We start from the raw sequence: 13,854 nt of genomic DNA on the forward strand, positions 1-13,854 counted from the left end.
AGGGAGGGAGCCGGGAGGAAAGGGGGGTGGGGGGTGGGGGGGGGTGGCATTTTAGAGTGTGTACTGTGTATCTGCTGTTTTGCCTCTCAAGAGAGTGCTCTGTTGACTGCTCAATTTTGAAATGGCAGGCTTGCTTGTTCTTCTTAGCCGAATTGCTGTCAAGCTGTTATTCTCTTATACATTTTCATGACAGATGTTTTGACAATTGATTCAACCATCCTCTGCACCTTTTTAAGACTGGGCGAAAACAGCCTAGTTAGTTTGACACATCATGTGTTTATTTTTGCCATCCACCTTTCAAGTGAGTAGAAATGGACATTTCATGGCAGTTTGGGGAGAAAAAAGTAGTGGTGGAACTTGCCCCTTGACACCACAAGCATGTTGGGGGAAGCGCTCTTTCATGTTTTTTTTGCCCCTTCTCCTGAAAGAGAGTGCATGTCACTTTTTCTGTGCATGTGTGTGCGTGCATGTGTGCGTGTGTGTATGTGTGTGTCGTTCTGCAAGCCATGAGAGTGAATCCATCCATCTATCAGGAGATTCACATGTGTGCAGCAGCAGCTACCAGCCTCTCAGGCAGAAAACCCCACACACAACGCAGACCTCACCAGTGCCTCAGACATAATACCTTCTTGCTTAATTTCCCCTCATCCTTCATAAATCACCATTAGAAATGTGTAGACAGACAGGCAAGTGTAAACACCTGTTGTGCTTGCACAGGACTGTTTTAATGTGTGCGTGAGTAAATGCGAGTTAGTATGAGTTCGTAGTACTAAGGGGGTAAGAGGTGATGGGTAGGGGGAATCCATTGTGAGAAGCTGGCTAGGAGGGAGGAGGGGGGGTTGGACTGTGAAATCAGAAACAGCCCCAGCAGGCTACAAAAGAAGCCTCGGCTGGAATAACTCACTCACAAAAGTTACTCTGCCTTCCTGAGTGCTAGCAGATTGGCGCATCCCCAAAGTTCGAAGACTAGATCTATCGAGCAGAGCAGCCCTTATAGGCTCCTCTCTCCTCTTACCTCCTCTTTTATCATCATGTCACATCGCATCGCGACATGTCACGCGTATCTCCATATCCTCTCCTCACCTACCCTGCCTTCTCTTCCCAACCCTTGATTTCCTTCTTCCCCTTTATTCCATCAGTCAACATGTCTCTCCTCTCGACCAGTAGCATTCTACTGTTGCATGTACACCACAAGGGAATGTTATCAACTTTCTTCATCAGTAGAGAGGAAGACAAAAGACAGGAGTTGCATTACCTTACTGGCGCCCTCACCAAGATGTACCAATCTATTTGTTACACTGTTACACTTTGCTACACTGACTTGGTATATTTAGAATAACAGTCGATGATGTCACCACTGTTTATCCCTGTTGTAGCAATAGACTCTCTGGCTCTCTAAATGTTTTGAACCCTAAGAGAAGACTGGCCAGCATTGGTCCACTTGAAACCGGTTGGCTTTATAATCTTGACCTGTGGATCTGCACAAACTGAGCCTTCCACTTAATTTCCAATGTACCTGTTTACAAAGTGTTTGGACATAAACAGCCCTTAGACAGTGTGGGTCATGTTGTTGTCTCCACCAGGCCCGAAGGCGTGATCGAGGCTATGTTTTCGCCTCGGTCGTCTGTCCGTCTGTCCGTGCAGCTAATCTCCGGCACCGGTAGATCGATTGGCATGCACATTCCCTGGAGGCCAATGCGGGCCTGTTATAGTGTCATCAGGAGGCTGAATTTTGCAAAACACATTTTCTATAACTCATACAAATTTTGTCCAATACTCCAGCAAATAGGAACACATTATCTCTATAATTATGTGATTAAGCCGGATCTGTCAGATCTTTCATAATTCCATCCTGATTAGCTATACGATTGGTTTCAAAGGTTTTTCAGGAGTGGTCCGTTTTGGACAAAATACCTCAAATCATGAACGCAGCACAGCAGCAGACTGCTGTGCAACTTGCACACACATTCCCACCATTTTAGCACCAAATAGCACACTACTTTTTCTAGATTTTGTCCAAACCTCACACAGATTCATTATCTCTGTAGTCATGTGATCAAGACGTATATGTCACATTTAATTTCGGCTATGAGTTTATGTTTATGGTATGGTCCGTTTTGCACAAAATGCCACACATCGCCCGATTGCTGGGAAACTTTGCATGCACATTCCCACTAAGCCAAGGAAGAACGTCCATCCCATTTTTCTAATCTCCTCATGGTGGCACTACAACAGCCCACTTCACATGGCCTAGTACACTTGAACTTGAACCGTATGTCTTACAATCAATATCCTTTCCCCCTGGATGTTTTGGATCATCATGACGCATATATCTAGGCCCGGCCATTTTTGGCCATTTTGCTACTACTTCTATTTTGTCTCCAATTTCTTTCCAAAACTCACAAATCGTTACACAATTTGTGGGGTCATGTGATCATCAAGATGTATGGGTTTGATTTCTCAGATGCCATTCCAAGTGGCTATGACCAAAGTTCACACTTTTATAGTTTGATCACTATAAAAGTGAAATGAATGATGTCAAACTGGATGTAACGGAACACATTGCAATACGATCACTCTGTAAACTCCTAATGACTTGAAAGTACAATGCCATATCACTACACTGACACGCCATGTGCCACACATGTAAGGGCTCTACAGAATAACTAACGGTAACGTGAAACGCTGGAGCATGCAAAGCGCGCTGATCCGTGCAAGAGGTACCGAGTGCAGTCAAATGCATAATGTCAGCCTTATACAGTACCTCCTGAGTTGGAGAGAAGTGAATGAGGTCACCGTACTGCAAGGCAGGATGACAATGCAAACGGAGATGGACAACCCTAGACAAGACATAGGAGAGACACCATTGCCTGAAGTGGAAAATAAAGCAAAGGTATCCAAGTATCTCAAACACGCACGAATGGGCCCACTTACATACGCGAGTTGAGTGGGTGGGAAAGCGGGGGTGGTGGTGGTGGGGGCGGGGTAGAGTACGCGTGCACATGGCTGTGTTTAGGCCCAGAGGCTTGTTTAGCTGACCTCAGTGAAAGCAAACCTCATGACAGAAGGTCTGGCATTGTCTGTGTGCCCGGGCTGCTCTGGAGCCAGACGGTCTGCCGGCCGCCAGCTTTGCTTGCTTATAACTGCTGAGAACATCCGATCCCCTTGGGGAGGACAGGGGAGGAGAGGGGGTGGGGGGGGGGGGGGGCACCGCTCGCCACTCTGCTGCTCTCCGTCTTTATCTGTGCTCTTTAGACAAGGAACAAACATTAGCCAGGTCATCAGCCAACATGTTTATTATGCGTGTGTGTGTGTGCGCGTGTGCGTGTGCGTGTGTGTGTGCGTGCGCGTGTGTGTGTATGCGTGTGCCACATTGAAAGTTAAGGTCTGTAAAATAAACTCCTGAGTTTTAATTGAACTCTCAGGGTTAAATTACAATTACAAATGATTTTACAATTGAAATATTAGGAAAATGATGATACATTATCTTATTTAGCTGATCTATAATCACCTCAAGAAACCGTTTTAGCAATATGGTCAGATTTAGTTTGAGGTTAGTTTAAGGTTATATGTAGTGGTGATGTTTAAGGGATATAGGTTGAGTGAATATAATCAGTAGAACTCAGTAGCTGGTCCTCAGGGTTGGGAAGAAAATGTAATCCTTTACAATAATGACATTACCCTCCTACAATTGTAATAAGTAATTGTTAAAGGGTACCTCAAATCTTACCCAATGTTTCCCTGATAGAAACAACATACTGAACTGAGACACACACTAACAAGCCTATATCTGACTGACATAGTCACATAAAGGACTGTACTGTATAGAGCGTCGCAGTCCCGCCTCCTACCCTGGACCAGGAAATGAAATCCAATGCATTATTCTCATAGACATTTCTTAAAGTATTTATTTAAAGACGGTTACGCCGCGGACAAAGCCAACTCGAGTCGTGACAACTCATGACAACACAAACAATATTTTGGACCAAACAAATAATTACAAAGAAGAAAAACAACAAAAGTGTTGTAACCTGCCGTTTTTTTCTTCTTTCTAATTATTTGTTTGGTCCAAAATATTGTTTGTGTTGAGTTGTCACGACTCGAGTTGGCTTTGTCCGCGGCGTAACCGTCTTTAAATAAATACTTTAAGAAATGTCTATGAGAATAATGCATTGGATTTCATTTCCTGGTCCAGGGTAGGACTGCGACGCTCTATAGGTCTGAAGAAAGACAAACAGAGCAATCTCTATTTGGTCACTGTGATAGGGAGAAGGGGCTGGATATATGCACAGGTGTTATTTATTGGAAGTGATTGGAGATGATTGGGAAACTGTTTATTGGTGGACCAATGGGATGGTGATGCGGAGTTGAGAGATGATGATTCACTGATGAGCTGGACCTGGGAGGAAAGGTTGAGGTGGTAAGAAACAAGAAAATGCATGCTCTGTCTAATCACACAACTGTACTAATAATATAATAATTTTGAGGACTTCATCAAAATGTAACCTAATGACATTTGATGACTTTCTAAATAAATTAATGACTTTCAAGTTGAAATAGATGTAGTGTACTGTATCCACCCCATTACAACATGCTATATCCTAGTCTCAATTAAAAGTTATTGTGGGATCGCTAAGGCGACCACACTAATGTTATCTTCATGACCTATTTATTATTCCGCCCTGTTTTTTGGCCCCTACCTAGTCCTTCATACATGTAGCAAGACTGTGCAATGCTTGGCTTACTTATATTACATGTCGGCTTTGACATTTTGAAATGACAATTGGTGCTTTTAGAGATATTTCACTTTTAATTGCTAAAAGAATTCACTTGAATGGGGAAATGCCATTTAGCTACAGTGGAGCCTAACTGCTGCTGATTAAACATAGACTATAATATTATATATACCCTAGCAATCACTATTTTACCCTAGCAACCACCTGTTTTACCCTAGCAACCGCATATTAGACCATATAAACGGCATATTAGACCTCAGCAACCACTTATTAGACCCTAAACACTGTAGCATAGCAAATGCCCATTTAGCATATTACACCCTAGCAGCCGCATATTAGACCCTAGCAACCAGCTATTAGACCCTAGCAACAACTGTTTGCTGTTTGTTCTTTGCTACCTGCATAGTGCATAGTATACAATACACACTTACTTAACATTGCCTGCATGTTCCAGAAAATGTCATAGACCTAGAGAATGGATGTATACTTTTCCTCGTTTTTTTTATCAGAAGATATTTGAGTGTGATTATTAAGGGGCGCTGGCCCTTTCTATAAACAGCTTTTGTCCCCACACGTCTCAATATTTGCCATTGACAATGAACGGAGAAATTACGTCAGAATTCCGCTAAATATGACGTAAATAAAACATCAAACATTAAACGCCATTGACATTGAAGGGAAAATTTACGTCATATGTAAACGAGCAAATCAGCCAACCAATCACAGGCAACAGGCATTCTGATTGGCCAGTATGAGATGATCCATGATGATGTATGATGATAAGAGCTGATAATTCCGCTAAGAATGACGTAAATGAAACATCAAAACATTAAACGCCATTGACATTGAAGGGAAAACTTCATAAGTCATATGTAAACGAGCAAATCGGCTAACCAATCACATGGTGGGAGCGATTGGCCAATAAGGGACCACCTTATGTACCTTACGTAGCAATGTCAAATGTCCGCTAACATAAATTGATGTACGGTGACGAAGAGCGCCCCTCATTTGACACGGGTGTGATTTTTTTATACTGACCAACATTTCAATTAGCATTAAGTCTAAAACTTTTTGGAACGTGCGTGTGTGCGTGTGCGTGTGTGTGCATATCACTATGCTTGTGGGTGGATGTACGCAAAAGGAAAAACATGGGGTCAGAGAAAGTGTCACTGGAAAATCCCCCCCCCCCCCCCCCCCACACACACACACACACACGGAAATCAAATTAAATGAAGTCATGCATTTGAACTTGGAGCATTCAGCATTCTGATGCAGGTAATCGCAGGGAAGTCTAAGTATTTCATTGATGAGTGCATATCCCTTTTATCCTGTCCACTATAGTTCCACTAATTCATCTATCACACAAAGAGAAGGCTGAAGCTCTGTGGTCTGACAGAAACAAATGGCCTCTAATCACCACCAGACGCCCATGTTCAACCATGACAGGAGACTTCCACTCCCTCCCTGGGTGTGTGTGTGTGTGTGTGACTGTGTGTGTGTGTGTGTGTGTGTGTGTGTGTGTGTGTGTGTGTGTGTGTGTGTGTGTGTGTGTGTGTGTGTGTGTGTGTGCGTGCGTGCGTGCGTGCGTGCGTGCGTGCGTGCGTGCGTGCGTGCGTGCGTGCGTGCGTGCGTGCGTGCGTGCGTATGTGTGTTTCTGCGCATGCACAGTATGCTTGCGCATGCACAGTATGCTTGACTGCCCATCCACCACACTCTTCAGTGTCTTCACTCTTTGTGGACTCCACACATGGCTCTCACTCAGAGCACTGGGCATTCTTTAGAAGCCAAAGAGAGAGAAATATGGAACACTTTTATGTTTATATATTGCATAACTTTGGGTGGAGGGGACCTTCCAGCCCACCCCCCACACACACCCCACAGTGTCTCAAAATAGTCACGGTTCATTCTCGGTGGATGGTGTAAGGCGGTTATATTGAGAAGGAGTGTTAATGAAAGGAAAGCAAACAAGCAGCAGGATGGTGGCGCTAGCATTACCTCCACTTAAAGTCTCTGTTCACAGGCCAGATATTGCATGACTGCATGGAACACGGTGAATCCAACCAACGGGAAGCGGGAACACAAAAGCTCCCACAGCATGGACAAATACCGTGGAAGTCGGAAAAAGGACCTCAATGGTGAGAGAGACAGAAAGGGAGACAGAGAGAGAGAGAGAGAGAGAGAGAGAGAGAGAGAGACAGACAGAGAGAGAGAGAGAGAGAGAGAGAGAGAGACAGAGAGAGAGAGCGAGAGAGAGAGAATAATGTTGTGGTAGGGAAAGAAAATAGCTTCTGGCTCATCATAGCGGCAAACATCTTGTGACTGATTCACAATCAAAGCTGGGGGACGTACAACCTATTACATGATGTCAAAGGGCCAAGAGCAGTACGACAATACAACAAAGGACTGATGGGGAAATGAGGAATTGCAGCCTCCCGTGCTGTCAGTCAGAGTGAGCGTGGTGGTATGCAGGAGTTAAGATGTTACAGCTGAGGAACACAGTGAAAGTGTTGAAGGATCCTGATTTAACATGGGACTTACTGTGGGCCAGAGATTACTATGATCTGGCAATCATATTTCACTGATGGGAATAGCCACCTTTAACCTGAAATCACCCCCAATACTGATACACTGACTGTAGAAACCATTGCATAAAGCATTTGTCTTAAAGCTACAATCCAGAAATATTGTTAGGATTTCTGTAGCCCAGGCTTTCATTTCGTCTGCGCGAAGAATGAAAGCCTGGATGAACGCATGGGCTGCACTGGCCTAAAAGTGGAGTCAACCCTTCCGCGTAGGTGTCGCTCCAAATGATGTGACGTCAGGGCTCTGAGCGGTGTGCACCCCTCAAAATAACACTGTGAGGAAATAGGATTTCTGTGACTATTTTGACCAATCTGTATGGTAGACCAGGGGTTCTCAAAGTTTTTGCCTGGGGACCCCCAGAAATGCTTTGGCCATGTCTCGTGACCCCCCTCCCCACCCCCAATACAAATTGACTGCTACAATAACCTTAATAATAGAGAAAATACATCATAAATAAATAATGGAACCAGATATAAAGTTTATGCAGGTACTATGTGTACTATGTAAAGTAAACTCTTAATTTCAATTCAATTGTCAAGTGAGGGGCGCTCTTATCATCGTACATCATCATGCCGTAAAATAGACACTATGCTTTAATGTTTGTGTTAGTACACGCTACTTTTTCTTGTCTTACTCTATGGCTCTGGGAGGGGCTAGCACCCCTCAAAAATAGAAAAGAAAAGAAAAAGACCCCCAGGCTGAGACCCCTGTGGTAGACAACTCTGTATTGTGTGTGTATGGTATAGCAATAGTGCAGTGGTTAGAGGTGGTATCCCTGCTCTTCTAGAGTGTTTAGATATAATGCCTGAAGCTCCAAGTGCAATAGCAGCTTTAAGGATCTTTCCTTTTCTTCAAGATATCAAGATTCATAGTTGGAATGGAAAGGGGTTGGTGTGCTGGCATGTTGGTGTTACTGAATGAAATCAGAGTGAGTGATGTTTTCTTAGTCATCATTCAACTGCACATTTTCGTTTCACCTTCTTCATGTTAAATCTGTGATATCCGAGGCTACGATCTCTGACATTAATACTGGGGGCATGATATGAAGCAGTCATCTGCTGCCCAGATTCCAGAGAATGTGTCCGGTAGCAGGCTCCTCAGTACACACTTATAACCCAGGACAAGGTCTAAACAATGCAGCACATCTGGGGAGTTCAGCTGGCCAACAGCCCGCCAGAACGCCCCTCTCCGTCTCCCCCGGTGCACATAACAGCTCACTGTAAATGTTCAGTCTCATACCTTCATTGCCAACCACGACGTATGGGGACTTCTATGTGGCTAGGGGTCAGTACAAGTTCACAAATAGCATGGGAAGAAATTCTTGCCTCGGTACAAGTCTGTGGCTTGTTTGAAGACGTATCACATGTGAGAACACCGCCGATTTTGCGGTGGATCGTCATTGACACACGCCTAAACAAGTACATGACTTCAAGGTGACTGGAATCGTACCTTGGTTTGGTGCGTCTCATGACAAGTTCACTAGCATTTGTAAGGCTCCCTCAGATGAGGAATGTGCTGGGGAGCTGCAGGTAGTAAACCCTCCGTTTGGCAGATCAAATGATCAGACTGTCAGCATCGGATTCATCCCCCGGCTTGTAGATCTGTGGGAAGTGGGAACGATCAGATGTCACTCCGCCGATTCAGAGTGACTTATGTTGACCGGCATATCAAAGCTATATGCGGCTGTTCACATCATAAACAGAAGCACTCTGTGTGCTGTAGACTAGAGTGTCGTTGGGGATGTTTCATGTGCCACTGAGACAGAGGAGGAAGTCTTTGAGTGTGGTTGATACATTCATTTCTGACATAACAACGCCACACTGCAAAAATGATAAGACACTCAGGACCTTGGGGTTCATTTTCACAACCTTAGGTTATGTTACCACTCCAGATTTGGCAGTGCAGTCAGAAGTCTATAGGTGACGGTGTCGGTAGGCTACTGTATATTGCATTTAAAGTGACAAGCCAACAAAAGCAAACATGAGTGATTAGGCTACACTTCAAGGCTTCAAGCTACTGTATGTGTATTGTGTACTAGTAGGCCTATAGGCAGTAGCGGTTTAAACTCAATTCCAAGAGTAAATCAAATTACACGTGTAGTGTCTGTGCCCTTTGTTGGGGGTGGTGGTGGGGGGGGGGGGGGGGGTAAAAATACAATATTTTTGTTGAAACAGTCATATGATGCAGTATAAGTAGGGTTTAGTCAGTTTGGTGATAGCTAGGGGAAGCATTAAAATAAATATTTTCACGTGTACAATGTAGGACTATGTCTGCTCCACAATGAGCCAAAATTAAGTTATTCAGTTTCATACCCATCGCCAGACACCCTAAATAATCAATGTTGTATGTTTTTGAGCCCAACTCTTTTTTTTACCCTCTCCCCTCATTTCTCTCTTCATCTTCCTTTCTCACCGAACAAGGGTTGACAAGTTGTCGCTCCTGGTTGGTTGGAGAGAGACCCAACAAAGGAAGCCTTGTTTGAGACTTACCCCTGTCAGACAGCACACTTTGATATTAAAAACTCTGGTGAGAGGGCTGTGTGTGTGGGGGGGGGGGGGGGGGGGGGGAGGCTGTGGGGGAAAGATGAAACGGATGAAAACAAACTCCTACAGTCTCCCAAGCCCATGTCTGTAGGTGTAACCTCATAATGGACACACAAATATTTGTCCAGTCAAAACAAAATAAAACCGCTCTTTGACGCTGCATACAAGTAGGTCTAATCAGTCTCCCAATGTGTCTGTGTGGCTTGTCCCGTGCAACAACCACCTGCCTATTCTCTCTTCCTACTCACACAGTGATCACATTGACACACTGGGCCTCTTTTTAGACGTGAGAGAGCTGAACAAGCCCCTTAGAGTGGGCCGCAGCCATTGCCTGAGGGAAGAAATCCCCTGATACTGCACCTCACTGACTGAGGCCCTGCCAAGGACCAGAAATACTAGCCGACGCCCTGGTTGTGCCCAAAAACATGTGTGTGCCAGCAAAAATAAAACAACACCAAGGGACCAAATTTACCTTGCCCTCAGTTTAAACTTATAGCCTACGCTAGAGTAAGAACTGGCACGTGTGTGTGTGTGTGTGCACTGTGTGTGTGCACTGTGTGTGTGTGTGTGTGTGTGTGTGTGTGTGTGCACTGCGTGTGTGCACTGTGTGCGTGCGTGCGTGCGTGCGTGCGTGCGTGCGTGCGTGCGTGTTTTCACAGTGAATAGCTGGGACACGAAATGCAGTACAAAAACACAAATTTGGCTACTGCTTTTAACAAATCCACCATTCTACCAGAATGAGTGGAGTAGCTCAGTAAAAGCCTCGATCTGTACCGGGGGGGCCAAGGAGAGCGACAAACGGCAGCAACACAGAGGAGAAGTCTGCACACTTTCCAAGCAGCGGTGACAAGCTACAGCATGTCAGCCATGCAGGAAGAATGCACAAGCAAGTGTAATGAGGATTTTCATTCTCTGCTTTCAAGGCGCCTGCTATTATCTTGAGTTTGAGGAGCCCTGCGGGCAGTTATTACAGCATTTATATTAATTCTTCAGGATTGCTTCATTTTGTACATACAGGCTGCGGGAAAAAACTCAAGTAATTAGAAGGAATGCTGGCAAAGAAAGGAGGAGTCCACATCATAGCTGCAAAGAGATGCTCATTGATGCACGGACGGGTAACCGATCGATCTTTCTCCATCCCTTGAAAAAAGAAGAATAAAACAAATAAACAAAAGTCTGACAGAAATCGCCCCTCATAATGGTAACATTCTGCAATACTGCTAAACCTTTTTCCAAGGCTGACCTGGCTGCTGTAGCTCCAGGCTCATTCCTATTAGGGATTCTTGGCCTTGTTAATGTCTGTAAGAACATCATCAGGCCCGTCAGCTCTGACAGGCCGCCGCCGCCACTCGTACCTGCAGCCACAGGCGAGGGGATGGGCCCGGGCGCTCACATAAATCTGCATGGGAATCCGTGAGAACTGGGCTGTCACGCGCACACCAATAAACTGACAAGAGCACAGACAACAAAAGTGAGCCAGGAAGCTGTACCTGCCCCGACCCCCACCCCCACCACCACCACCTTCCCCATCCTCCTTCCACTCGTCTGCTTAACAAGCGTGAGCCGGAGTGACGGTATAACTGCGGTGTAGAAGATGTCAGGGCCTGAACCGTCTATGGCCTGAACCGTCTATGGCCTGAACGCATCATGAACCTGAACGCATCATGAACCTGAACGCATCATGAACCTGAACGCATCATGAACCTGAACGCATCCTGAACCGTCTATGGCCTGAACGCATCATGTCATCCCGGTAGTCCACATTAATCTACACAATAGGTTACAGCAGGGGGAGCAGAGTGCAGACAACCCTGCATGCAGTGGACGGTGGTGGGCCCAAGCCAGCTAAATGAAGCTTTGGCAGATCAGGGAGATGAAGACCTGCTCGCAATGTGGCCAAACTACTGTCGGGAGACCTCTCCTCTTCTCTCATCTCCAAAATGTTCATCTCTCTCCCCTAGCTACGCTGTAAGATCCTGAGTGTTACCCTTACGGTCCATTTGGTTCCATTTGTACACTCTCAGAGTTAAATGAACACTGAGGGTTTTACTGTGTAACCCTATCTCTTCTCTCTATATAATTATTTTCTCTCACACAGGCCTTTTCTATCTAACATCCCCCCACTCTCTCTGACTCCATCTCTCCTGTTTGCCCCACCTCCCTCCCCATTTCTCCCCTGCTCTCTTACAGCGAGGCGTTGACAGAAGTTAGCATTCACAGTCTTTCTGCTAAGGCTTTAACAGGAGCCAGCTGAAAGACAGCAGCAGATTAAGATGTTAAACAGCCTCATATGGGATGGCACGGGACAAGTGAGGCGGCCAGGGCTGGAGTTCCATGGAAATGGAGACAAACAAAAGGCCCAGGAATGTGAGATGGAGATCATGTTGCACAGCCCTGGAGGAATAGGACATGTTATTAACACTAGCTGCTCTCTCATTGGGCCTGGAAGCCCTCAGGGGACGCTTGTGTTCTCAGGGGAGAACCCTGGCCCCCACAAAGGCAATGAGCACAGATCAAACCATATCCCTCGCCAGACTAAGCCTAATTCATACTTTGTATACTTTCAAAAATATCAGTACTTTCAAGAGTGGTGACACAGCTTATCACATTAGGTTGTTTGGTTGAAAATGAATTGGTGACTCATATGACAAAGTATAAATTAAGCTTTATAGGCCCATCACACTGCCTAACCAGTAAACACTATTCCACGGGAGAGAGTGACTTCAGATGTGAGTGAGCCACAGTAGTTAGATGGTTTGGTTTCTACTAGCCTGACCCCTCAATCGAAGCAAGCATTGAATTATTGGAGGTAGTGACTTTCATTTAACTTAGTTCCAGTACATAAGCTAAATGGCTGTCAGTATGCAACCCCTGAACCAAGGGATAAAAAATTAATGCGTAGAGGTATTTTGTTGCTGATTCATAGCATTGAGTTGTAGTGTACAGCCAACAATTTCTGGCCAGGAGCCAGCTCCTCCCCTGCAACAGTATTGACAAAGGTGAGTTTTTGTAGGGCTTGGCTGCCAAGTCTGACATATGCTTGCACTGGCAAATGCTATATTATTCCACAAACTTTACAAAGTACTATCTGGAAATACCATCCCAAACATGGGTTTTAACATCCAAGACTATGTCATAGCCCATAAAAATCCTTCACACAGCTCTACTTGTATAACGTTATCTTGAGCCAATCGTCTATACTTTGTCATTTGAAGGACAAAAGTGTCCCTTTGCCTGAAGGTGCTATGAGACATAAACGATTCATTCATGAGCATTGAACTCAACAATAATTTAAGTTTAACAATAATTACTGTTTTCCTCACAAACCATCGTTTGAAATGAAGGAAACAGCACTTACTGAATTGTTTTCCCCTCCCCCCTTTTTTTTAACTTGTTGTAAGACCAAGTTTAAACAGTGAAATAATCACTATTGTTGAAATAATCAAAACCATTGTGTGCGGCTGCCTGGAGTGGTATCCAACTATCCATATCCCTGTTCCCATAAAAAATCTCAAAAAATAATGGAACAATTACTCAGACAAGTCAGTTTTGCTTAGCTAGACTTTTACACTGAAATAAAACGCTGCAGCACAACAGCCCAGAAGGCACCAGCAACTTAAAAAAAAGCTGCCATGATTTCCCTCATTGGATTCCATCGCGCTCCACGGGCACTGGCTCTCTGTCTCACAAAAGCACTAGAAGGAGCCCTAGCTGCTTTTTTCTCTTTTGGACTCCCAGATGATTTTGAATGGCATGCATGAGTACACAGTTTGATTTGGAGACTGCCTGGACTTCGTTCTGCATCTGCGTGGGTGCTTTTCCCTGCAACTCAGGCGTGAATATGAAACATTAACTATTTTCTTTGTATGTTTGTTTTGATCCATTTTTCGTATGACACGGTTGGTTTGTAATGGAACATATTGTGCAGTGAAGGAAAAACATGCATCCGTGCCCTCATGCAAAAACATGCACACACGCACACGTGCATGTGC

At 44.8% G+C, this 13,854-nt stretch overlaps 1 protein-coding gene across 1 annotated transcript in view; it reads right to left on the reverse strand.

Annotated features, from left to right (window-relative positions):
• The window catches only part of smad3b (SMAD family member 3b), a gene marked incomplete at its 5' end in the record, with an annotated part of 43,943 nt that extends 32,551 nt beyond the window's left edge, over positions 1–11,392 (reverse strand). The window contains 2 exons of the mRNA XM_079502325.1: positions 11,106–11,217; positions 11,353–11,392. Coding sequence (XP_079358451.1) covers positions 11,106–11,217; positions 11,353–11,392 — 152 coding nt within the window. The remainder of the gene's footprint in view (positions 1–11,105; positions 11,218–11,352) is intronic.
• Between the last annotated feature and the right edge of the window lie 2,462 nt (positions 11,393–13,854).

This window comes from Electrona antarctica, assembly GCF_951216825.1.
Source record: "Electrona antarctica genome assembly, chromosome: 5".
In the NCBI taxonomy this organism is placed as follows: Eukaryota; Metazoa; Chordata; class Actinopteri; order Myctophiformes; family Myctophidae; genus Electrona; species Electrona antarctica.